The sequence below is a fragment of the Tinamus guttatus genome, unplaced genomic scaffold (genome assembly GCF_059628265.1).
Source record: "Tinamus guttatus ecotype Peru unplaced genomic scaffold, ASM5962826v1 Tinamus_guttatus_pri_ptg000060l, whole genome shotgun sequence".
NCBI lineage: Eukaryota > Metazoa > Chordata > Aves > Tinamiformes > Tinamidae > Tinamus > Tinamus guttatus.
In genome coordinates this window covers 116906-140424 of record NW_028288594.1, presented here as the reverse complement: position 1 = coordinate 140424, position 23519 = coordinate 116906, and the positions used below count along the sequence as shown (strand labels likewise).

Genomic DNA, 23519 nt, shown 5'->3' with positions numbered 1-23519 from the left:
CGTGGCTTCTTGAAGCACACAATGATTACCTCAATGTTTACATGCTAAATATTCGGGATTTTTTCCTCACCTTTTGTTTTCTTTCTTCTCCCATCAGTAGTGGGACAACAGAACTAACAGCAGAACTTCATTCAAATACTTAATTTTGCCAAGTACTTAACATTTAAAAAAACAGATCTACCAGTTAAACAGGCTATTCTTCCTGTAAGCTTACATGCAGGACACAAGTGTTAATATTGACTTTTGCTTCCTCCTCTGTCTCCAGAGGTAAAACTTTAAAAATATCTACTTAGAAGTGGGTCTAGTTTTAACATACTTCAGAAATGTTCAAAAATCATTCAAATCATAGTCTCAAGGTCTGACTAATTATTGCCATTATCATTTTCTCTTCTAAACCATTTTAAACGCCTTGCTCCTTTTACTACAGCTAACGCAAACTCACCTAATTACAAAGTATTGACTTAATCATCATGACCAACTAAAAGAATGAGCAAAAGTAGGAGGAATAAGTATCTTTTTGGCGCTTGGATGACAGTTTTATCTCACTGTATGCCTGCATGCAGTCACACACAAGCTGGGGTGCTGCAATCTAGAGTCAGCCATTGCAGACTCTTCAGTCATCTGTCTGCTGTGCCAATGCTGGAAAACATGTAGCTGCTTCTATTCCTTTATTTGACACACTGTCAACATACATGTGTGCCTCTCTGTGAAAGGCTGAGTTTGAGACAGTATCACTACTTTTCTTTGAGAAGTTGCCTGTACCTGGTCATTTGTTTCTAAATTACAAAATAAAAACTGTTGTTGTGGGTTATAAGTCTTTTCTAAGCATTTTGTATCATATTAGGAACAAACAAGTTTATTTCCCGAAGAGTTTACAAATGGTCTTAAAACAGATAACTAACTTTGTAACCAATTCGTTTTCCTGCTTCCTAAGGAGTTTATTGTTTAATAATCCCTTATATCTAAACTCAGCAATAATTGGACTGTGAAGGATTAAAAATAAAAAACAAAAACCACAAACAAAAGCAAAAACCCTTTAAGTCTTACCCTTGGCCTCTTTTCCTTTCCCCTTTGCTTCTCTTTGCTTAACATTCACGGGAAAGCCTTGAGGAGAACTTGGGACAATCTCTTCTGAAGGAGGTGACTGTGTGCTGCTTGTGCCACTTCCGTTGTTTGCTTTGTGTACTGGGGACGACTGGGTGGAAGCAGAAGGGCTTGACTCTAAAGGACTTTCTGTGCTTTCTGCTGGCTCGGGCTTTTCACTCTTTTGATCTAGGTCATCCACCCGGGAGAGGGTTAACTTTTCAGTTATCTCTAAGGTCTTGCCTAGGTACATGGCAGAAGGCTCTCTGTTGTGAACAGTATCTTCTGAATCCTCATCCTTGAAAAAATTACGCAAACACAACATGCAATCACTGACTTTACTATCTGATCTTTATGTTATACCAGACACAAACTCCCTCAATTCAAAACCAAAGCAAATAGACTGAAGTTTAAGCATGGACTGTTATCATCTAAATAACACGGACTCGTTTTTATTTCCTTTATCCACCCCCTATCCCAGCTCTTTTTGTACATCCCAAATATTATTTCTTTAACTGATCAAGAAACATTCTGTTACTCCGTGGTCATCCCAATTCAATGAAGCCATTTTTAAAAATCCTTTCAGTCCAACTAAAGTAGTTCAATCTTTTCACTCTGACACAGTCTCTCTTATACACTGGTTATACACTTCAGTTCTTTGCTTTCTGCACCAAAGATCTTACTCTCACCTTAAAAACTCTGCAAGACTGCATATGACCATTAAATCAGTTAAATTTTTATTTCTCTCTTACTTGCTTCACTAAAGAAACCTAATATCTCAAGTCCAGAACCTGCTTCTATTAAGAATTTCATGGGCTGCAAGACCATATTTTGCATAAAGACTTCATCAAGCTGGTAATATATTGTTGACAAAGCAATAATTTGTTATGGAGGACTGCCACCTTAATGGAGAATACAGACATGAATCTTAACATCATCTTACACTAGTGAAAATTAGGAGTAGCCACAAGCTAACTTACTAACTTCTAGATTTTTCAACCAGGGAGAGATTGTTGCAATGCATTTCCATGAAAATAAAGGCAGGATCAACAACTCATAATGTGGCACAATGTAAACAATGTTGCCAATTTAATTTTAAAAAAGGAGTAAAAAAAAAAAAAAAAAAGGCAAGGACCTGAAAGATAAGTTAGGAATAAAATTCCAGGTAAATTAATTTTAAGGGAATTCAGCCTCTAGAGCAGGAGTCTAGAGCAAAAAGTGGACTCAGACACATGGAAAGGAATGCGGCCACAGTGAAAAATAAAGCAGTGGTTGGTACTGACTCTTGCTTCGATATCTTTTGCTTCATGCTGCTAACAAAGGTCTGAGTGCTTTGGAACTTATGCTCGTTTCAAGAAAGGCTAATTATGGTTCAGCAGCCTCCTCTCTGAAGTATTATTTAGAGATTTTTTTCTCTGCTACTACATGCAGAGATACAAGAATATTTTCATCAGTAGAAAAAAGATGCTTAGAATAGTCAACCATCATATGAATAAATATGAAAAAATTTACCACAGTTAGATTTTATCAGTGAAAACATAAACGTAGAAAAAAGACAAAGATTCTTTCAATCAGTAGGAAGAATACAGCAAACACATACTTTTTTGGTCACTTCAAGTTAACCATTTCGTTCACAAAGACCGTGTCAGAAAACATATAAGTGGTATGTACCCGAACAGCTTTTCACTTGACAAAGCATAAAATCTGAAACTTTCTCACAATCTAAACAAAGCATAGGCAACACTTAAAATTGTGAATATAAATAAAAATGAATATATAGTCAGGCTCCTAGATGTACAGTTATCTACTGTTACCTGTAAGTTTAAAATCTGTTGTCCAGCCCCAAGAGTCTCCTTCAGCTTTGATCGAGACGGTGGCTGGCGTTTGACTTTCAAAGCAAGCTGAGCTTTTGCTTTGTGGGCACTGGTGTCTAATCTGGGAATATCTCCAACAAAAGCATCAAAATCTGTAACAAATATATACTCCTTAAAAAAACCAGATAACTCATTGCCTGGAAATATCTTCAAAATTTAAAGCAGAATCACTTCAGCTCTTATTATATGGTCTTATGTTAAAATTTTATATACTAAAGTGATAAAAACTTTCCAATTAGAATTAAATTTCCAACCATTTTCTTCAAATTTAAGAATATAAATCCTTCAGGATATAATTGCATTGTGACTTAAAAACTGAAATCTCACATAGATGAGAATGTGTACCTAGAATATGCTTTCCTATCCTTGTTCCTTAAGCAAATCAACTCTCTTGAAAAAGTACTTAAGCACCTACTGAATCTTTTTAGAGAATGCTTATTTGATCTACCAGTTGAGAACATTCCGAGCATAAAATTGCCATAATACTTAAATGTCCACAGTGGCTCAGGCTGCCATTTATCTAGTCAGCAAGAAACAGTAGGCACCTACTTTTTCTTTTTTTTCAATCTTTTTCTTCTTTTAACACCACACACAGACTCCTATTATTTTTTTTAATCAAATGTAAATCAAAAATACTATACCTATTGTCAACTTACCAGAAATTAACATATCTGTGGAATCTAACCTTTCCTCTACTGCATTTGTTTCTTGTTCTTCTCTTATCTTTGAGGAGTCATTCAGTTGGCCTGTGTTTTGACAGGCATCTGCCAATTCACTGCCACTTCCAAACATATACGGCACTTTTTCATATATTTTTAGTTTGTTTTCAAGCTCCGAAATCTACAACAGATAAAATTCAAAAGTCAGATACCACTTTCCAAGAACACAGAAGTTGATTTAAAAAAAATAATATAGCCTTACTTTTTCCTGATACATTTTCAGCTGTTCCGCATATTTCTGGTCTCTCTCTTCAAGCATCCTTGAATGATCCTCCTCTTTTTTCATAAATTCTACTTCTCTGGTGAGAGAAATATATGCAGCTGAATTTCAGTAATAAAATGCTCTTTACTAGTAAGGATATTGAAAAAAAATATTTGAGCTATAACAAGTATGATTTCTTAAGATTATAACTTTACCATATGATCAATGTGTTTGTATGTTTTTACTCCCTTATAAAAATACAATTAAGATGCTATAATTTACTGAAAAAAAATGTGTTGCAACACTTTTCTACAAAATTACATCTATCCATACTTCTACATCAGATGTACACTGGATGCTAAATATTAGATCTTACTCACTTCTACAAAGATAAACACAGATACAATGTGCTACTGGCAAAAATAGTGTTTTCATTCCAAAAGCTATGGCCAAATTCTTAGTAGAAAACTAATAGGACGCTACTGAACTATTTGCCTTACTAAGGAGGAACTGAGGTAAAGATGTTAGAGCTGAAATCTCAACAAAACCATGCGTAATCCTGACTCTCAACCTCTGATGGTTTGAGAAGGATATTCAGTCTCTCTATCATAACTCTAGGATTGATGTTAGTTCTTCTCATTATATAAAAAAACATCCAAGCAAGAAATGGAGACTTACAATTTTGGGATACTTACTTTTGCTGGTAATCTTTGAGCAGTTTTTTGGCCTTGCAGTACTTTTTTTCAAGGGAATCACACTGCTCCTGGGTTTCTTTAAGATGCTCATTTACTGTTTTACATAAACTCTGTGCCTCTAACCAGTAGGTTTCCAACTTCTTAATTTTCTCTTTGTTTTCTTCTATGTTTTGCTGAAGTTGCGCTCGACTTGATTCCCATTCATTTTTTTCTGATTCAACAACTTTTAACTGAAAAGAAAACATTAATACTTAAGGAATTAATCTAAACTAAAGACTGTAATCCAATTAGTTATTTATACATGTTTATGTAGAAAATAGTTAATAAGTTAATAATAATTAAATACTTTATCAGTAATATTAAAGCTGAAGTTTTATCTGTGGAGAGAGATGATACCAATCCCGTAGAAAAACTAACCAGGAATCATTGCTCCCCTCTTCTTCCAACTAATGAAATAGGTAATGAATTAGATTGTTGCTTAAGAATACAGCCTTTTCTTCCTCTTTACCATTTGCTGTTATCAGATATACTATTACGATATTATGTTGTCTCAATGCCCAGTAACACAAAACCAAGGTCACAGCAAGACTGAAATTCAGGTGCATGTTTCTTTCCACTAACATCAGCAGGTATGCAATTGGAACATTCTGTTCTTCATTAAAATATTATAAGCAGTTTTGTCTCTGATTAAAAACACAAACTCTTCCCAGTTTTTCTTCAGCCATGTTAAAATTTTAAAATTTAATAAAAGCAGAAGCATCTCCCACCTCGAAAACCATGTGCTTACTAGATTAGCTAAGGCTGTCCAATTGCCAGGTAAGGCTCTTGACCTTGTAGTAGTGCCATCTGCACACGTGACATTCATTTCCCAGCTATAGTTGGGCTGTTCTGCAGAGAAAAACCAAGTGGCCCAAACTCTCCAGAACAGCTTCTTCCACATATTGTTACTATATTTCTCCATGATGTGGTTTCTTTAAGTATCTCTTCAGTATTTACTTCCTCTAATGCACATGTACTCTGTGCATGTGTATGTATATATATATTAAAAAAAGGAAAGAAAAAAAGTTCTGTCACAAAGGATGCAAAGTGGGTGGGGGGCCCTCAATTCCTTTTCCAAACAACATCTGAGTCAACAAGCACAAAAAGGCAGCTAAGCAGCAAATACCTGTGGATAATTAGAGTAAATAACAAAGCCTTTAAAATATTTGATTTTAGAGGAAATAGAGGCATTGAACTTGCGGTGAATGTGTGTTGAAAGACTGCAGATGGAAGTAATCTAGTTGTCTCAGTCCAATGGATGAAACTTCTGAGAACACCCACCTAAAGAATCTGTTTCATCTAATAGATTATTTGACTAATCATTCAGTTATCCAGATCATTTTATTAGCCGTGTTAGTACAGTATTTTACAGATTACAACATGATGTGATGACCAATATGTCAATCACAACAATGGGATTTGGGGTTTTCCAAAAACTGCTTTGTGGAAGCACGTTCTTCCACACATTAGAATGTTATTTTTCACATTATATTGGACACAATATGACCGAACATCTCAGCTTGCAGACAGTAAGTTCTACTTTCAAAAGCGACTGGAGATACGGAGATTTAACTTGCACCAGATGATTTTCCTGTCCTACTACTCTGCTACCAACAGCTTGCTGAGTAAAACAAAAGAGAACAGTTAGTCTTCCACAGTAGTCTCCCAGAGTAGTCTAATAAGACAAGGGCTTCCTCAAAATTTTATGACACACTTTGGTTTGCCTTCCTGGTGCTCATGAATGAAACATGAGCATTTCCTCACAACGGAAAGGGATGGGCCCCTTCGGTTTCTCAGCAAGCAGCATCATTATAAATGAGAATGTTAATGTATGTACAGTTCTCCTGGCCTCGGAGTGTGCAGACAGGATGCTGCTTAGTTAATCTATGCATCCTCCTTTGGGGACACTATTTACAAGGAGGAAATCATTGCTTCTGAAGCCAGACAAGATCATTTGCTGATGAAGCTAAAGTGTTGAGAGATTCAAGAATTTCTTGAATTAAAAGTGGGGCAATAAGTCGTACCAAAGTCATTAGTTTTAACAGTTTGTTACTTATCCAGCAGATCAAATTTCAAGAACACTGCAAGGAGAAGCACTATCAGAAGGCACGATCAGAAATATCATAGGAATGCAAAAAGGTTGTGGCTGCTTTGCCTGTCTACACCTGGAGGTGTGAAGCACCAGTTTGCAGAGTGCAGGAAAAACCCCAGCAGATACTGCTACTCTAAATAACTGCAATCTGAAGGACGAGGGGGCACACCCACCCACCCATGAAGAATCTGCTGCAACTTGTCTTAGGGTACAGATTGCTCAGCAAGGTAAAATGGAAGGGCAATAGAACAAAAGAAGCTGCTCACCTACAGCAAATAGTTCCAGAAAAAGGCCATGCACAGATCTCCGTTAGTGGAAATGGCAACAAAAAGAACAATAAAGTCTTTCTCAGAGAAAACAGAAGTGAATAACTCACTTCAAAAGAAGCTGGAAAACATCTCTCCCTCCCCAAGAAGGTTAAAAACTAAGTGAGGAAAAGGGGGTGGGGAAAGGTGCTTTGATAGCAAAAAATTATCTCAGGCACAAACCATTGCTTTTAAGTACCAAATCTATATTCAGATAAGGGGACCGACCTTCTGGAAAGCAGCTCTGCAGAGAAAGACCTGGGTGTCATGGTGGACGACAAGCTGACCATGAGGCAGCAGTGTGCCCTCGTGGCCAAGAAGGACAATGGAATCCTGGGCTGCATTAAGAAGAGCGTCTCCAGCAGGTCGAGGGAGGTGATCCTGCCCCTCTACTCAGCCCTAGTGAGGCCGCATTTGGAGTATTGTGTCCAGTTCTGGGCTCCACAGTACAAGAGGGATGTGGAGCTGCTGGAGAGAGTCCAGCGCAGGGCCACAAGGATGATCAGGGGCCTGGAACATCTGCCCTATGAGGAGAGGCTGAGAGAGCTGGGCCTGTTCAGCCTGGAGAAGAGAAGGCTGAGAGGGGATCTGATCAGTGTCTATAAGTACCTCAAGGGAGGGAGTGCAGAGGATGGTGCTGGTCTCTTTTCAGTGGTGGCCACCGACAGAACTAGAGGAAATGGCCAGAAACTGAAGCACCAAAAGTTCCAGAGGAACTTAAGGAAAAATTTCTTAACAGTGAGGGTGACAGAGCCCTGGAACAGGCTGCCCAGAGAGGTTGTGGAGTCTCCTTCTCCGGAGATCTTCAAAACCCACTTGGACGCAGTCCTGTGCCACGTGCTCTAGGTGACCCTGCGTGTGCAGGGGGTTGGACTAGATGATCTCTAGAGGTTCCTTCCAACCTTAAGCATTCTATGATTCTATGATAAGACAAGTCCTATCCATTGAAAATGTTATCATGTTTCTTCAGGATTTTGCTTCATACAATACTCAGCTCAGTTCTGCTCAATTCTGCTCTAAGCAGCAATATAGAAGCATTCATTTTGTATTACCACAGTGGGTTTTTTTCCTTCTATTCGATAAGTTTTCATAAATTGAAGAGCTGCAGTCTAGCATAACACGGTACATAGGGCTTGAAGCCTAAAGCAGACTGCTGTCAGTTTTCTGGTTCAACTTACACATGGCAAAATTCACAGAAATGAAAAATTCAGTAAATAAGATTTTTGGAAAACTAACCTTCTCCTTCAGTTGATTAACTTCAGCTGTTGTTACTGCATGCTTTAATTGTAGCTGAAACAAAAAAAGACTTTTGTGAAACACACCAACAAATGAATTGTTAAAGTACTTTGAATGCGATTCCTTTCTTTCTCAAGCCATTTTTACAGTAGCATAAAATCAATTCAATTATTTGTTAATCACAAAAGTGATAGAGACTTTACTAAAAGAACTAAATGACAGTTTAAGAAAGTCCACAGTATTTGATTTGCTACAGAAATCAATATGTGATCATCTAGAGTAAGAAAAACTGCACTCTTTTCTATATATTGAGAGGTTAAAATAAGGTTATAATGTGCAGGAGAACATAAAGGCAGTAATGCAGTTATGACAAAAAAGGTCCATAAAAGGGAGTAAAAGTTTAACAATATTGAATATTTTTGGTTTTTAAATTAGATGATATTTTGCACTACACTTCTAGAATTATTAGAGATGGATAAAGGCTACATCTAAGCCAAAGGTAAAGATGATTATTAACATGCCTTAAGAAAAACAGCACACATACAAGTGTTAAGCACGCTCCTTGACAACTGTTATTTCTTATGTTTGACTTTGTATCTGTAATTCTGGAAAAACAGGGTTTTTTGTTTTGTTTTGCTCAATGCATTGTGTACCAAATATACATTAAAACAAATGCGTTCATAAGTTAGAATGCTTCAGCTCCGGGTGCTGGAAGTCTAGGTGCCACATGACTTTTGGTCTGGCAGGATTTAGACACGTATTTCTTGTGTTCCTGAAGAAAGCAGGGCCATAGAGCTAGGGACCATTCAGAATGGGGATACTCACCTTCCTCCTCTATCTGCACCTAAAGCTATTTCACTTTGCTGCAAAAAGTGCAAGGTCCTATAGGCCAGCACAGAAATAAGAGAGACATCATGAACTATGGCATGCCATGTTCACAGATAGCAACACGGAGGAAGGTGGTCTTGAGTTCTAATGGCTCCTCCAAGCTTTTTTTAATTAAATCAAATGACCATTTCACATAAATTTGCATAGCGAAGCAGGATTGAGAAAGTTAAAGAATATTTCAAAAGACATAAGAGTCCTTGCTGGTGATAATGCAAAAATAAGCCCCCAAAACACAAGAAGATGGACATGAAGGAGATTATACCAAATCTTGTAAGATTCAGATGATCTCCAAAACACCTCAAAGAATGTTTAAGAAAGTGTAACTGCACCTCTTTAAATTTAAGAAGAAACTGTGCCGAATCCATATCCAATGGTAAATTGATATCTTCATTTTCAGGAAGATCGAAAACTTCTACAGATTTTCCATGCAAATGTGACTCAAATGCATCTTCATCATCATCATAGTCATCATCCTGACAAAATGTAAAAACCGTGACATCCTGTAACACACATGCTTCTCATCATGGTAGCAACAATGAAACAGCACACAATCCAAACAGTTGCCAAGTGTTTTCTGGACTAGTTACTATTCCTTTTAGTTTCTTATACCTATAATATATTTTAAAGTTGACTTGCAAACATTTTTCAGGCAGATTTCAAAAAAGACTCTAAAGTAAGCAATCGACAAAACAAGCTGACTGATTCTTAGAAATAACTTTTGAATTATTGAGAAGTCAGAAGCACAGCAAGAAGTGCCAATTATGTGCCTTGATAATGGTGACTTATAAAATTGTTATTTTCTGTTTTAATCAGGTTGTCTTATTCTTTTTCCAGAGGATCATATAATGGTTAATTTGGAAGAGACCTTTAAGATTATCTAGTCCTGCTCTCCCGTCTAGACTACTTTTGAGTATCTTCAAGGAGGGAGTCTCCACAACCTCTCTGAGCAACCTGTTTCAGTGTTCAGTCACCCTCACTGTATGAGTTTCTCCTCAGAGCTTTCTGTGTTTCTGTTTGTGTCCACTGCCCCTCAGCCTGTCACTGAGCACCACTGACAAGAGCCTGGCTCCATCTTCCTTACACCCTCCCTTCAGATACTTGAGTGCATTAGTGAGATCCCTGCTCAATCTTCTCTTCTCCAGGCTTAACTCTCAGCTGTCTCAGACTTTCCTCATAAGAAAGATGTCCCAGTCCTTTAGCCATCTTATTGGGCCTTTGCTGCTCTCATTCCAGTAGCTCCATGTTTCTCTTGTCCTGGGGAGCCCAGCACTGGATATCGCACTCCAAGGGTGGCTCACCAGGGCTGACTAGGGGGAAAGATCAAGGACTATGTCTGTCCACCTACTGGCAATGTTCTTCCTGATGCCGTCCAGGATATCACTGTCCCTCTTGGCCACAAGGGCACATTGCTGCTCACAGTCAACTTGTCCACCAGGACCCCCAAGTCCTTCTCCACAAAGCTGCTTTCCAGCGTGTCAGCCTCCTGCAGGTATTGGTGCATGGAGTTATTCCTCCCTCAATGTCGGACACTGTACGTGCATTTATTGAACTTCATGATGTTCCTCTCTGCCCATTTCTCCAGCTTGTCGGAGTTTTCTCCCTGAACGGCAGTATAGTCCTCTGACCTATCAGCCACTCTTCCCAGTTTTGCATCATCAGCAGACTTGCTGATGCTTCAGACTGTTCCATCATCCAAGTCATAGACAAGTAAGTTAAACAGAATTGGATACAGTACCGACCCTGGGTTATACCACTGGTTACTGGCCTCCAGCTAGACCTTGCATCTTTTTACTCCAATTTGATTCAAAAAGCATTTATTCCATTTATAGAAGTTACTGCATACAGAGATGATCATCTACTTTATACAATATATAGGTAGTTTTGGCATTTTACCTGCTCTGTATCATCAGGAGCATAGTGTTGCTCATATAGACATCTCTCTTGCTCTAAAGTCTCACTAATGAGACGGGCTACTTCACTCTGAGTCCCTGGTTTCTCTCTTCCAATCAGAAACCTACAAAGAAAAAGTAAAATAAAAGTTATCTTGCAGCAAAAAGCTTAAGCCATACTTAAAAGATTATATCTCGCTACATCTTATCATCTTGCTACATCTCCATCTTACACCTTTGTAAAACTTTCAAATTATGTTTTCTTCATTAATGATAAATTATAATTTTTAAAAGGTAGCATTTGATAGAAGACATACATACCTTACTGTGCCTTTAGTGTTTTTTAGTACCGTGGCTGCGAAGAACTGAGTAACTCCCACTAGACTTATACCATCAACCTCAACAATTTGATCATTGACTTGAATTCTGCAAAATAAATAAATGTTTAGCCAGCAGTTCAACAAAAATATTTCAGCTTGACAGACTATTTCATATGGCAAACACCACCTGAAACTCTCTAGTATTTACAAGAAGGAAGCTTGGTTTTAAGCAATGAATTTTTGGAGACTCAGTCTTCTGATTTTCAGTTATGATCGCATATCACCTATAAGAATTTATATAGCATTTTTATGCCATTTACATATTGATTGGTGTCCTTGGCTGTCAGTAGGAACCTGTGGCAGCACTACAAATAGGCACATACTGAGCTTTTACTCCGCACATACATAGTATACCTACAGATCCAGTAGATCTATATTTATTTTACAAAAATGCCCACACTAAAACAAATAATTTTTTAAAAAAACTTCACATAAGACAGTAAAGTAATATTTATTCAATTGCGTTCTTCTTCTGCCTTTTTATTCACCGTATTTAGCATATGCAATCAAAAAAGTAGGATTAGTTGAAAGTTAACAAAAAGCACAGTCAATGCAATAGAAAACTCACCGCCCATCTCGCTGAGCAGCTCCACCATCTGTTATTGTTTTTACAAAAATACCTAGTTTTTCTAGTCCCTGGTCTGCGCCAACTCCCATTCCAATAATACTGATGCCCAGACCACTGTCACCTAAAGGATTCAAAAAGTCTAACATCAGCCACACGACACAAGATGTAACGCATACAGAGGGGCTTCAAAGTGTACCAAATCCTTCCATAGATCCCATTCATATTAATGCAGGATATAAAATTTCACACTCACACCCCTTTTTGTGTGTGTCTGTGTATTAATATTTATATATATATATATATGTGTGTGTGTAAAGAATACCAAAGAAGATATTTTCTACCTACATTCAACACTAAAGCCCTTGCTTATTGTAATTATGACTGCCAGTTAGATTAAAATGTTATCATCATGATACCTGCAAAAAAATCTGCCTCAAAGATATATGAACTACCTGCCACTCATTAATGTAGCCTTCCTAACTTTCAATTAAGTATGACAGTTTGTACATAACAGAGTCCAGTCCTAAAAAAGAAGAAAAAAAAAGAAAATAAAAGTAAAAAAGAGTATATTCAAGAAAACGTGAAAATCCAATTTAAAAATTCTTTATCTTTCATCTGCATATGCCTCTTTCAAGCAAGTATTCAAGGTTTAATTTGCACCTTTTTCTATTTCTACAGGAAACACTTCCATTTTTTCCACCCTTTTCTCAAGCTCATACTCAGCTGAGGCTGCCACAGGATCAACTTCTTCATTACGTCTATCATAGTCTTCATTTGAATAGGTACTGAAAACCTAGGAAAGATAAGAGAAGAATTTTAGTGTTTTTGCCCTTCCACACATAATGTAACTGAAATAAAAATCAGTAAGAAAAAATAAAGTAGTACATTTAAAGTTCTTTTCTAAATAATTTTGTAAATAACCATCAATTTCTTTGTAGTAACACTAAACATTGCTGTCGTAAGGCAGCTTCTGACTTGCTCAGAAGCAGTATTTTAGAAGTAATATTTTTTGAGGAAATGTGGCGAATCTTTAAAATAAACCAGTTAAAGAAATCATTTGCCCTCTCTTTGATAATTTTTGTCTCTTATGCTGTTTGGATTACATTTCCCCAAATCCCTCTTCCTCTCTTCTGCCCTCCCACCACTCCATTTGCCAATTACAATGCCTCAAACAGATGTAGTTTTCTGATTTTGCAGGGAAATCACGCAGTTTGCCAGGAAAAGGAAATGCCTTGTTACATACATTACTATTTTTAGTAATCACTCCAGCTGAACTTCTGAATTGGTAAAAGAATAAACAAACAACACAAATGAGTAACCCATATTAAGATAAAAATCTAGAAAGGAAGAAATAATGAAGTTAATTTAATAATTTGGCATGTTTATTAGTTGTGTTTAAATAGATATAAGTTAGAAGAAAATCTAGGTAAGAAAGTCATATTCCCTTCCTCCTCTTCCTGCCTCAAAAACCTTCAAGAGATGAAAAACAACACTCATCTGAAAAAAACAAGGTTTGCATCCTTAAGTCTTTTGCAGGTGCTGATTATCTTCCTCAGTATCTCCTAAGACAAAAAACACCTAACTGATGATGTCCAGCACTGGTAGAAAGTTAATTTACAGCAGCTACTGCATTTTTGCAAATTCGGTAGTTTCACACAAAGATTACCTAGGCATGTAACTAACTAAGCATGTAAATAACACAGAATTATATAATGCTAGCTACGTCTAGCAGCAACCTTAAATATAGAAAGTTATTAAAACAGATTATCAAAAAGCGACCAAGATAACACTATGTATTTCACACTATGGGACTAACTGGTGCAACTTCTAGACTACAGCTGGAAAACTGTTTTAGAAACTCTGCCAAATGCTATATTAACCTGTTGAACCCAGGCCATTCCACCAGCATGACACGGCCATATCTTTAATGAAGTAGTCAAGTAAAAAAGGCAAGTCTAGATTTCCTGGGTTGACAGAGAAGAAAAGCATCCATGTTTTGGAAGTCTCTCCCTTCCCAACCCCGCCCCCGCCCCCCCCCCCCAAAAAAAAGTCTTACTATAAGGAGTCCTGAAAAGGATTTGAATTCTTCTCATGTGTTGCACAAAGGCATAAAAATAATAATAAAAAAGACCTTTAGACTGTCACCAGCAGACAAAAATCAGCAACAGAGGGATGACAAAGAATGAATTGGTACCTGTCTCCCATAACCTTTTTTTAAAAAGCTGCAAAATAGAGCATAAAGCCTAACCAAATGGCCTCAAGAATCCTTACTCTACCACTATCAGAAAAACAACAACAAAAAAGCTCACTAAATTATTTAAATTAATCAAGAACAATTGCAAATAGGATAGAGTAGGAGTATTTTGGTTTCATGAAGCACATGTCTCTGTTTGAAACAAGACCTGCCTAGCTTGGTTCCTTGTCATGCCCTGCAAGAACTGATCTCTACCCAAGGAGACAGCCAGGTTATGCTGCTAAAATGGATTTTCAACTAAGAACAAGAAAGTTCAAAAGTTTAGGAAATTTCAAAAAAATACCTTTTAGCATGTGCACTGAGTTGCTGAATACAGAAATCTTGCACCTAGAATACTAGGTGCATGAAGAGAGAAAGAAATCAAGTTTTCTCACTTATAAGTGTACATGGGACCTAGTGTTAATAACTTAGATATGACCAAGATGTTAAAAAACACTAATTATCAAAACCCTGAATGAGCAAGATGTGGAGGATATAGTCTATGTTGGGGTTTATTTTGGAGACAATTATTTATTATCTTGATTCTTTATATCTGTTATATCTGTTCTAATGCACAAAGATGTGTAATAGCCAGTACTGATTGAAAACTTGCATTAAGAAATTTAGTACATTCACCGGACAAGAACTCCAGTTAAGATATGAATCTTTAGGCCACATAAAAATCCTGAGTCAATTTGTTCCTGGGACAACTAAACTACTGTAAAAAACTTGATACATTTTTAATCCCTTTCACTCCATCCCAAAATCTAATGAATTTTTAAGTGAAATGTCAATTATTGTAAGCATTAAACAATCAGTATTTGAAAAATATGTCTGTTAGTCCAGAACTACTTTGCTTCTTGCTATTGGCACTGAAAATAAACATGAAGCCTCATACTTATTTTAATGCAACTGGGTACATAGTTTCTAATTCTTAAACAACAAGATGATTTAACACCACAAACATTAAAAATTTCTGAAGAACTCCAACATCTGTCAAAACTTGTGGCAAAATATTAAACTCAGTATTACTCAACAACAGTAGCACCATGAGCCCAGTGAAACACATTTGCCAAACTATTGAACAACTTCGGATCTGAACTACTTAAGTAGTAGCACTGAAAACAAAATAGTCCAGTTAAATTAGTTTTGCTGCTTTGTAACCACAGCAGAGGAAAAACAACAAAATAATCTCCATAGCAGATCAACTCAGCTAAGTAATTTACAGCAATACTGTCCCTAGAAACAACCATCAACACCTCAGTACTGAAAAGGATAGTCTCACTTCAGAGGGTGATGGAGAAAGTATTTGAGAAATAAATCTAAAGACTTTATATGTTGTCTTTCAGAATGTAATATTTTACTCCTCAAGAAAAGCTATAAGAACTCTGTTCAAAAAACAAACTGCGGCCCTATATTTTCACAATCAAGATTTCAAAGTATGCACTCAAACTGGATTTTTTGAGGTGTGCTTCTTTTTGCTGGTGCCTTTTCGAGTACACTTACACATCACAATAATATAAAAAAGGACAGTTCATTTTTTTCCCCTATCTCTCAAAAGGTATACTACAAACAAATTTTTGCTACTTTCAGACGTTTTTCTGGATCTAGGTTAAGTATCCTCAAGTAGTAGTAGCAACTATCATCATTAAAAAGCAGCTTCCAGCTCCTTAACTAAACATTTGAGCTAACGAACTTTTCTCCTTTATAAATCCCTTTGCCTGCATTCTCCTCTCCATAACAATCTCAGCTCTTCTGTTTGCTCTCTATCACATCTTCTTGATGTATTTGAGTACATCTCTCATGAAACCTTAGGTGCCTTCTGTTTAACCCTTTTCCTCCCTCCTCTTCCCCTCAATTCTCCTCCACACAAGCACAGCCCATTCCATACTGATCAGCTAGCACTGGGTCAAGAAGTAACAAACATGAGCTATGTCAATACGGGAACTTATCTGCACCTTTCTTTGTCACACTTGACAATTTTCTCCAAACTGAGTGATTGATGGCTACCTACCTACCTAAATACACACAGACATATATGTATATTTAAAAGAAAAAGAAGGAAAAAAGGAAAGAAAAAAAAAAAGCACTCTTTCTCTTCCCTGGCTAATCCAAATGGACCTTCAAGGAAGTAAAAAGTTAGCAGGACTGTAAGGAGTGAGGTCTGATAGGTGACCACAATGGTAATGGACCACATTATTTCCTTACATAACCAGACTAAGAGTAGGAAGAACCACCTCACTGTGCTCCTATTCGTCTACAGTTCAACAGAATTAACATACACAAAACAGCAATCTTTAAAATTTGCATAACAAATTGTAACTGCAAAAGACCCCAAACAATGCATGCTGCCCATCTCAACCACAACAACAAAAAAAACAAAAAAAAACAGATGACTTGTCAATTACAAGGAAACTTTGCTTAAATCTACTTTCAAATGTCTTAACACCATAGAAGTATCTCACTGAACTGCTCGACCAACAGTTGACATAATCATTTACACAGTCATCAGTTCTCCAGCTATTGAAAAATCCCATGGTGTGGTAGTCTTCTAGCATTTAGTGTGTTTTGCATCCACTGCTGTATATGAAATCTGGACATCTACAAATTACAGCTCTAAAAATCACAGGATGCATGAAAGTGAAGTGTTTTGTGAAGAAGAGTTCAACAAGCATACACTTTGGCCTAGGAAAACTGCATTGCCTGTGAGAGTGGCAAGCTTTTAGAAATAATGCCACTGGACAGAAAAATCTTCATTCATTTCTTCACTAACTTCCAGAATAAACAGTTTTGCATTAAAGACTGAAGAGTATATCAACCTGAACAAAATTACTGTTTATGTCCCAGTTATACATACAACAGTTACACATTTTGGAAAAATAGCAAAATTATGAAGGACTTGTATATCCTCCCCAAAACTTGGATAGAATCAGAACACACAAGCTACAAAAAACCTTTCAGTTCCTTTATTCAGAAGAATTAAGACGTTTAGACTACCGCTCAGTTATGACAAATACCATAGCAAAGCCTTTAGAAAGTTTTTTTTTCCCCACTTGACTTTCCAATCTTGAAAGAAAGTCCTATCCACAAATAGCTGGGGACAGACACTCCCATGCAACATAAACTGCATGACACTAACCTAAACAGATCCATGAATGCAAATAATAGCAGAACAGTCTTTTAAGTTTACCTGAACACAGATTTTGTAGGGATCACAATCATTATAGAACTTAGTAACCGTGCTCTTAAAAGTTTGGAAGGAAGTTTGACACAATCTGAGGAAAAAACATCCCAAGAAGTCAATCTGGAAACTGGCATTCATTTTGCCAATGGAAAGTGTCAAACCTGCAAGTGCCAAATAGCACTTTTGTCATTACATTCATGTTAACCAGGAACTGTCAAGGTAACCACATAATTGAAAGTCAGTTTAATCTCTGCAAAAGCATATTGAAATATAAAGGGATGGCTGCACAGTTACCTGACATTATTTGCACTATCTGCAGTGCTGACTGTATTTACAGTTTATTTAGAAAACTTCAGAACAAATTCAGCTCCCATGTGAATACCTTGGACAGCTGAGTGTGCTTTTCATTTCTTACTGGCTTCATCAGTGGCAACAAGAGACTAAAAATAGCCCATGCCCCATAACACAAACCCTGTGTGCTAGTGGAGACCTGCTACTAAGTGTACAGTATTACTCTTTTCATCACCGCAGGAAAAAGGAACCATGACATAATGCTCCTTAAGGTCTGCAGAGATCAAACAGCAGCAGGACTTAAGAGTCGGGTCACCCAAGGCAAGAAAGCTTCCCAAGGCACAATACAATGAGCTTCTGAACAGCAACAGAACTAAAACATTTATTTTAGAAAACCACATCTATGTTTATTTTCAAAGGCACAGAGCTTCTTAGATTAATGTAGCATTTACATCATTATGTTCCATCTTCCTAGAAATCATCAAATCAAATTAGGCTCTCAAGCCATGCTCCAGATGTCAATATTTACACAAACCTGGCATGGTTCACATATAGCTTTACCTGTGGCTTCATCCTATGCCCCCTCACAGCTCCCAGATCCATCTCCATCCCCTCTTGTTCTTTTTTTATCTAAGCTTAAATTTTTTCTAAGTTTGCCAATTTTACAACTGGCTAGAAGCTTCTCCTTAGAGACATGAATTAAGTTCTCTCTGCTACTGAAGCATAAATACTGTTTTTCAAGTCCTTCTCTATATGCTATAGCCATTAGCCACAAAGAGACCCAGCTTCTATTTTGAGTAAATAAAGCACAGCGGTCAGGGCTCCATCACCAAGCTCCATCTCCAAGCTCTGTGAGACACCTGCTAAACAGCAACTGTGAAAATACAGAGAATATTGCTTCATAACCACTACAAAGTTAGACTGGGCAGAGCAACAGGATTCATCATAACACTGTGCAGGAGAAAAACAAAAACAAAAGTGCCAGGCCCACCTGGCCTCACTCAGGTGGTTCTAAGAAAAGGTGAAAAACAGAACTTCTCCTTCAGTGCCCACAGACACCTGAATGGCAGCTATATTTCAAGTCAAGTTAAATCTAAGTCTAGACCAAAATGGTAAAATGAGTGGGGGTTTGTAGGATATATTTCTCCCTACAGCTATAAGTAGGCAGCAGAAATAAATTTTTGTTACACTCAGGATTTTTTTCTTCTTCCAATTTAAAGTGTACTAAAACCTATATGTGAAGCCAAAAAAAAAGGAGAAAATAGCATACAAGACATTCATATACCTGTTACAGGAAACATATAGTCAGGTTTCAATGAAAAGGGACAAAAGAAGACAAGTATCACAAGTTTTCTTTTTAAGGCCTTGAAATTGAAGTTCCCTGCCCATATTACCACTGAACACACAACAGCTCACTATTAAGCACATAAACAATTGTTTATTCTGTTAATCCAACAGCTAGACATTATGGAAATAACTATGTAATTTTAATGGAAAAGCAGTAACAGTTGCTATTAACAGTTAATCTTTTGGTTGCGAAATTGAGAATCTGGAACAGGGTGGCCCCAACCCTTTTACAGAAGCAGGTGAATTGAGCAGTGCTAGTTACAGGAAACTACCTCAGTTTTGTCTACAAGACAGTTTTCAAAGTTGGCACAGAGATCTATATTTATACTTTGAACTAAATCTGGCACAGACATAACAAAGAATGCAGGAAAAGTCAACTACAACCATGGCTACTTCAGTAGGAATTCAGCAATCATCAGATGTTGCTCTTGCCTACAGCAGGAAAGCAACGATCAGTAACCTAACACACATTTCAGACAACATACACGGCCCTCTCCTCAGATGCTCAAGTGCACAAATTCAAGGGAGCTTCCTTTCCTCTGGCTCTCTCATGGAGATGTGCCCTCAGCCATGGGCATTGTGCAACTCCAGTACTGGCACTCTCCTTCAGTGCTCCAGGGCACCACTAAAACAGCTACAAGAAAGCCATATAAAGTCATCCTCCCTATGGAGAGCCTATAAGAAAAACCACAATTAACAAAGCTAGCATTTTGCCCCACCCAAAACATTTTCTGGAGTACACACTGGCTGATGAATGATTATCAATCTGAGAAATTACAATCCTCTGCTGCAAGAAATAGAGTGCTCGGAATTTTTACATCTGATCGATAAGACAGAAATGAACAAAGGGGAAAAACTGCTCATAAAGGATTAAATTTTTCCTTCCTGCAATAGCATAAGAAGGAAAGTATGTTTGAGAAAGCCTAGACAGCTTCCTGCTCCATCCTGTCCCCGAATTCCCCCGTTCTCTTCTCAAACTCTGCGTGGGACCAGAGTAACTGAAATCTGCAATAAGACTACAGGTAAAGAGGGCTGGAGTTGTGGAACAATTTTGTTCACTACCGGCTATTTTGGCTGTGTAAGGATCAGATTCCTAAATCTTTTAATTGTCAACATTGCCTTATACACTACTCCTTGTCACTCCTCCTGCTTCCACAACTTCTTAACCACTTAACATCCATGTTAACACTGCTACAGAATATTGACCAAGTATATAAAATTATGAGTATTATTAGAGAAAATCCTATAATCATGTATAATAGGAATCAGTCTTTTGATATTTTCTTGTGGGCAATTCTGAAAGCAAATCTGAAGTTTAATATTTCTTTTTTAATAACATTTGTACACTCAATACCATAGAAAAGGCCCCTCCTAATACAGTACCAAGTTTTAAACAAATGAATGCAATATTAAAGGCCATTTGCTTATTCATAAAAGTTTAGGGTTCATGGAAGCACCCAATACGTAAAAATGTTTCACTACATATAATAATATTTTCTTATGTCAGCTGTGTTATCTGTTTTATAAATCACTTGTTACTAACCTTGAACATTTTTTCTTGATTAGAAAACCAAGCAGCTTTAAATAACAGTCATCCATTCACAATCTTCAAAGAGTTTAAATGGTTTGAAAAAAATAAAAAAAAAAGAAAAAAGCAACCACCGCAAAAATGTAATTACTGGGTATTTTTTGATTGCAAAAGAAAAAGAAACAAAACAAACAAAAAACTGAAAAATCAAATTTCCTTACCTTAATAGGAGCTGTTGAGAACTTGACTTTTCGGTCTGGCTCAGGATCTTCTTCTTCAGAAAGTCCAGGGAACTCCTCATATTCACTATCACACGTATACTCCTCCTCTCCCTCCAAAATGTCTTTACCTTCAGGCCCTTGGCTTTCTGGCTCTGTATTCCTATCTTCATCAAAAGCCTCATTCTCTATTCCAAAACCACTGAAGTTCTCTCTCTGATTTTCCAGAACTCGCTCCTCTTCTCCTTCAGTACCCTCTTCCCACTCTTGAACATCTTGAACTTTTGTAACTTGACCATCTTTCACAGACATCCCATCTCCTATTTCTTCCTGATTGGTCTCACTGTGTTCTCTACACTCTTCTGATACCTCCAAGGAATAGGCACTCCCTTTCTCTTCCTCTGCTTGATGTTTGAGTGACTGATCCTCTAGAACAACATGATCTTTCTCCAAACTCTCTTTTTTGTACCCTGAGCTTTCGTCTTGCACCACCAGCTTTGTACAAGTCCCCTCTGTGGGGGAAATCTGGTAGAGATCACCACCTGGTCTCCACTTAGCCTCCTGAGCAGGTCCACTGCTCATGTCCTGCCCACTTCTCTCGAGGAGTGCTTGCTCTCTCTTGTCTTTTCCAAGTGCCTTGCTTGGTTCATTGCCGATGATCACACACACTTTGGAGGATGCCGTCCTCTCTGAAGATCTTTCAGCAGCAGCAGATGAATCCAAACTGCAGTGGCCTCTCACATGATCTTGATTTGAAGTACTATCATTTTTGGAAGTTTCTTTGGATTCTTCAGTATCACTGTCACCCAGAAAGCTTTCCAGTCTCCTAGAAATAGGTCCTGCATTCAGGAAGGAGGATTTGGGGCCACTGCTAGCATGTTGCTGCTTCAGTTCCTCACTGCCTTGATTTTCAACTCTCTCCAGGGCAACTGGAAGACTCACTTCTGTATTAAAACTGAAATGGTCCGCGGCACTGCTGCTGCAATCAGGAGAGGCTGAACCACGTCTCCTCTTGTCCTCGCTTCTTTCACATTTGTTGGGAGAATATCTGTCCACTGAGCTTCGCTGTTTTATATTTCTCTCAAAAAGTTTCCTGGTCTCAGAAAATTTTTCTGCCAGAGCAACTTTGTCCAGATCTGCCTCATCATTGCTACGGATGATCTTGTCAGCAGTAGAAGGCACAGACAGTGAATCCACAGGACTGCCGCAGGGGCTAGTACTTGTATTAAGAAGATTGTTTTTTTGGACAATAAGGAAAGATGGGCTACCTGAAGAAGGTCCATGATCTGCTGGTGGGGCCCGGCTGATTAATTTGGTCTCAGCAGGGGGACTGCTTTCACACGAGGGTGTTGAGGAGGTGCCTCCCATCTGCAGAAACATATTTTTGATCTTGTGCACTCTATTGCCATAAGTGGCAGCTCTGCCTCGACTGTGTGGATCATTTCCCCCTCCATTGGACGAGGTGCTCAGCTTCTGCTGAAGGCCTGTTCTGTTGGAAGTGTTTTCAGGATTGTTTACTCCATCAAAAGAGCATTTGATAGCATGGAAATCAGATTTATATGCGTTTCTGTGTGGAGAAGCACTTCTTAAAGTCCTTTCCCCTTTGCCTTCCGTCTTCATCATTGTCAGAGAGAGCTCCCTGGGCTCCGGAGCGAGCGGGAGAAGGAAACCTGTCGGTCGCGACGCCTCCAGCCGCCACACGGCCACGTCCTGCCCAGCTCCGGTCCTGCCCAGCTCCGAGACGAGCGCGACGCAAGCAGCAGCCTTTGCCTCGGGCAGCCCTGGCGCTCGCGTGGAAGCGCCGCGCGCCACAGCAGACGGAGAAAGGAATCACTGCGCGCGCGGGGCTCCGCGGGGCAGCGCCCCCGCTGCGGAGCGCCGCATCCAGCCGGACATCTGCGGGCACACGGAGCTCTAATCAGTTCGGGCCCGCGCTGGCGCGTGTGACACGAATCTAAAACTTGTGGCGGGGCGGGAGAGGCCGCCCAAGACCTCCCCGCGGCTGCCCAGGGACGGAGCCCATTGTGTCCGCGGGGACGGGACGGGCCGCGCCGCCCCGGCCGCTCCTGCTCCCGCTCCCGCCGGGGCTGCCCCGCCCGGCCAACGGCCGCCCCGGGGGGAGGGGCGCCGCCCGCGCCCTTCCTGCCGCCGCGGCGAGGGGCCGAGGCCGGGCCGGGCCCCGGCGCATGCAACGGGGGCCGCCACGCTGCCCGCGGGGAAGAAGCCGCAAGTTCCGTGCCCCGCACCGCGGGGCCGCCCCGCCGCCAACTTTGAGCCTACCTGGAGAAGGGAGGCAGAGGGGCCGCCGCCTCCTGCCCTCGGCGCCGCCGGCCGCGCGCTCCACGCCATCGCCGCCGGCCTCCCCGGCTCGGCGCGGCCCGCCCTGCCCTACCCTACCCCGGCCCGCCCCGCCGCCCCGCGCGCCTCACTCCACCTTCCTGCCGCCGCCGCCCGCCCCGCGCTGCGCAGCGCCCGCCTCCGCCGCGGCCCGCCCGCCCGCTCGCACACACAAAGAGAGGCGGCGGCAGCGGGGGCGGGGGCCGCGGCCGGGGAAGCGCCTCCCGCGCCGGGACGTACCACGGCGGCGGGCGCGGGTGATACCATGTGGCGGAGGAGGCGCCCGCCGCCCGCGCCCGGCGGGAGGGGAAAGCCCTGCCCAGAGCGGCCGCGGCGCCGCGCCCGGGCCGCCCGAGCGCCATCAACGGGCGCCGATGTCGGAGCCCCCGCTGCCCCTCCGGAACTGCCCTC

At 39.7% G+C, this 23519-nt stretch overlaps 1 protein-coding gene across 2 annotated transcripts in view; it reads right to left on the bottom strand.

Moving 5' to 3' along the window:
* The window catches only part of LOC104580756 (neurabin-1), a 37528-nt gene extending 15077 nt beyond the window's left edge, over positions 1–22451 (bottom strand). The window contains exons 1-12 of one of the 2 annotated variants that reach the window (XR_015913071.1): positions 20775–22451; positions 12631–12763; positions 11971–12091; positions 11344–11448; positions 11027–11147; positions 9463–9606; positions 8246–8299; positions 4574–4803; positions 3879–3975; positions 3614–3797; positions 2898–3049; positions 1034–1381 (exon numbers count right to left, since the gene is read on the bottom strand). Coding sequence is in view for 1 of the 2 variants with exons in the window: in XM_010228282.2 (XP_010226584.2) it covers positions 1048–1381; positions 2898–3049; positions 3614–3797; positions 3879–3975; positions 4574–4803; positions 8246–8299; positions 9463–9606; positions 11027–11147; positions 11344–11448; positions 11971–12091; positions 12631–12763; positions 20775–22394 (3295 nt within the window). In the remaining variant the exon portion in view is untranslated. The remainder of the gene's footprint in view (positions 1–1033; positions 1382–2897; positions 3050–3613; positions 3798–3878; positions 3976–4573; positions 4804–8245; positions 8300–9462; positions 9607–11026; positions 11148–11343; positions 11449–11970; positions 12092–12630; positions 12764–20774) is intronic. The other variant, XM_010228282.2, reaches the window with a different exon arrangement.
* Between the last annotated feature and the right edge of the window lie 1068 nt (positions 22452–23519).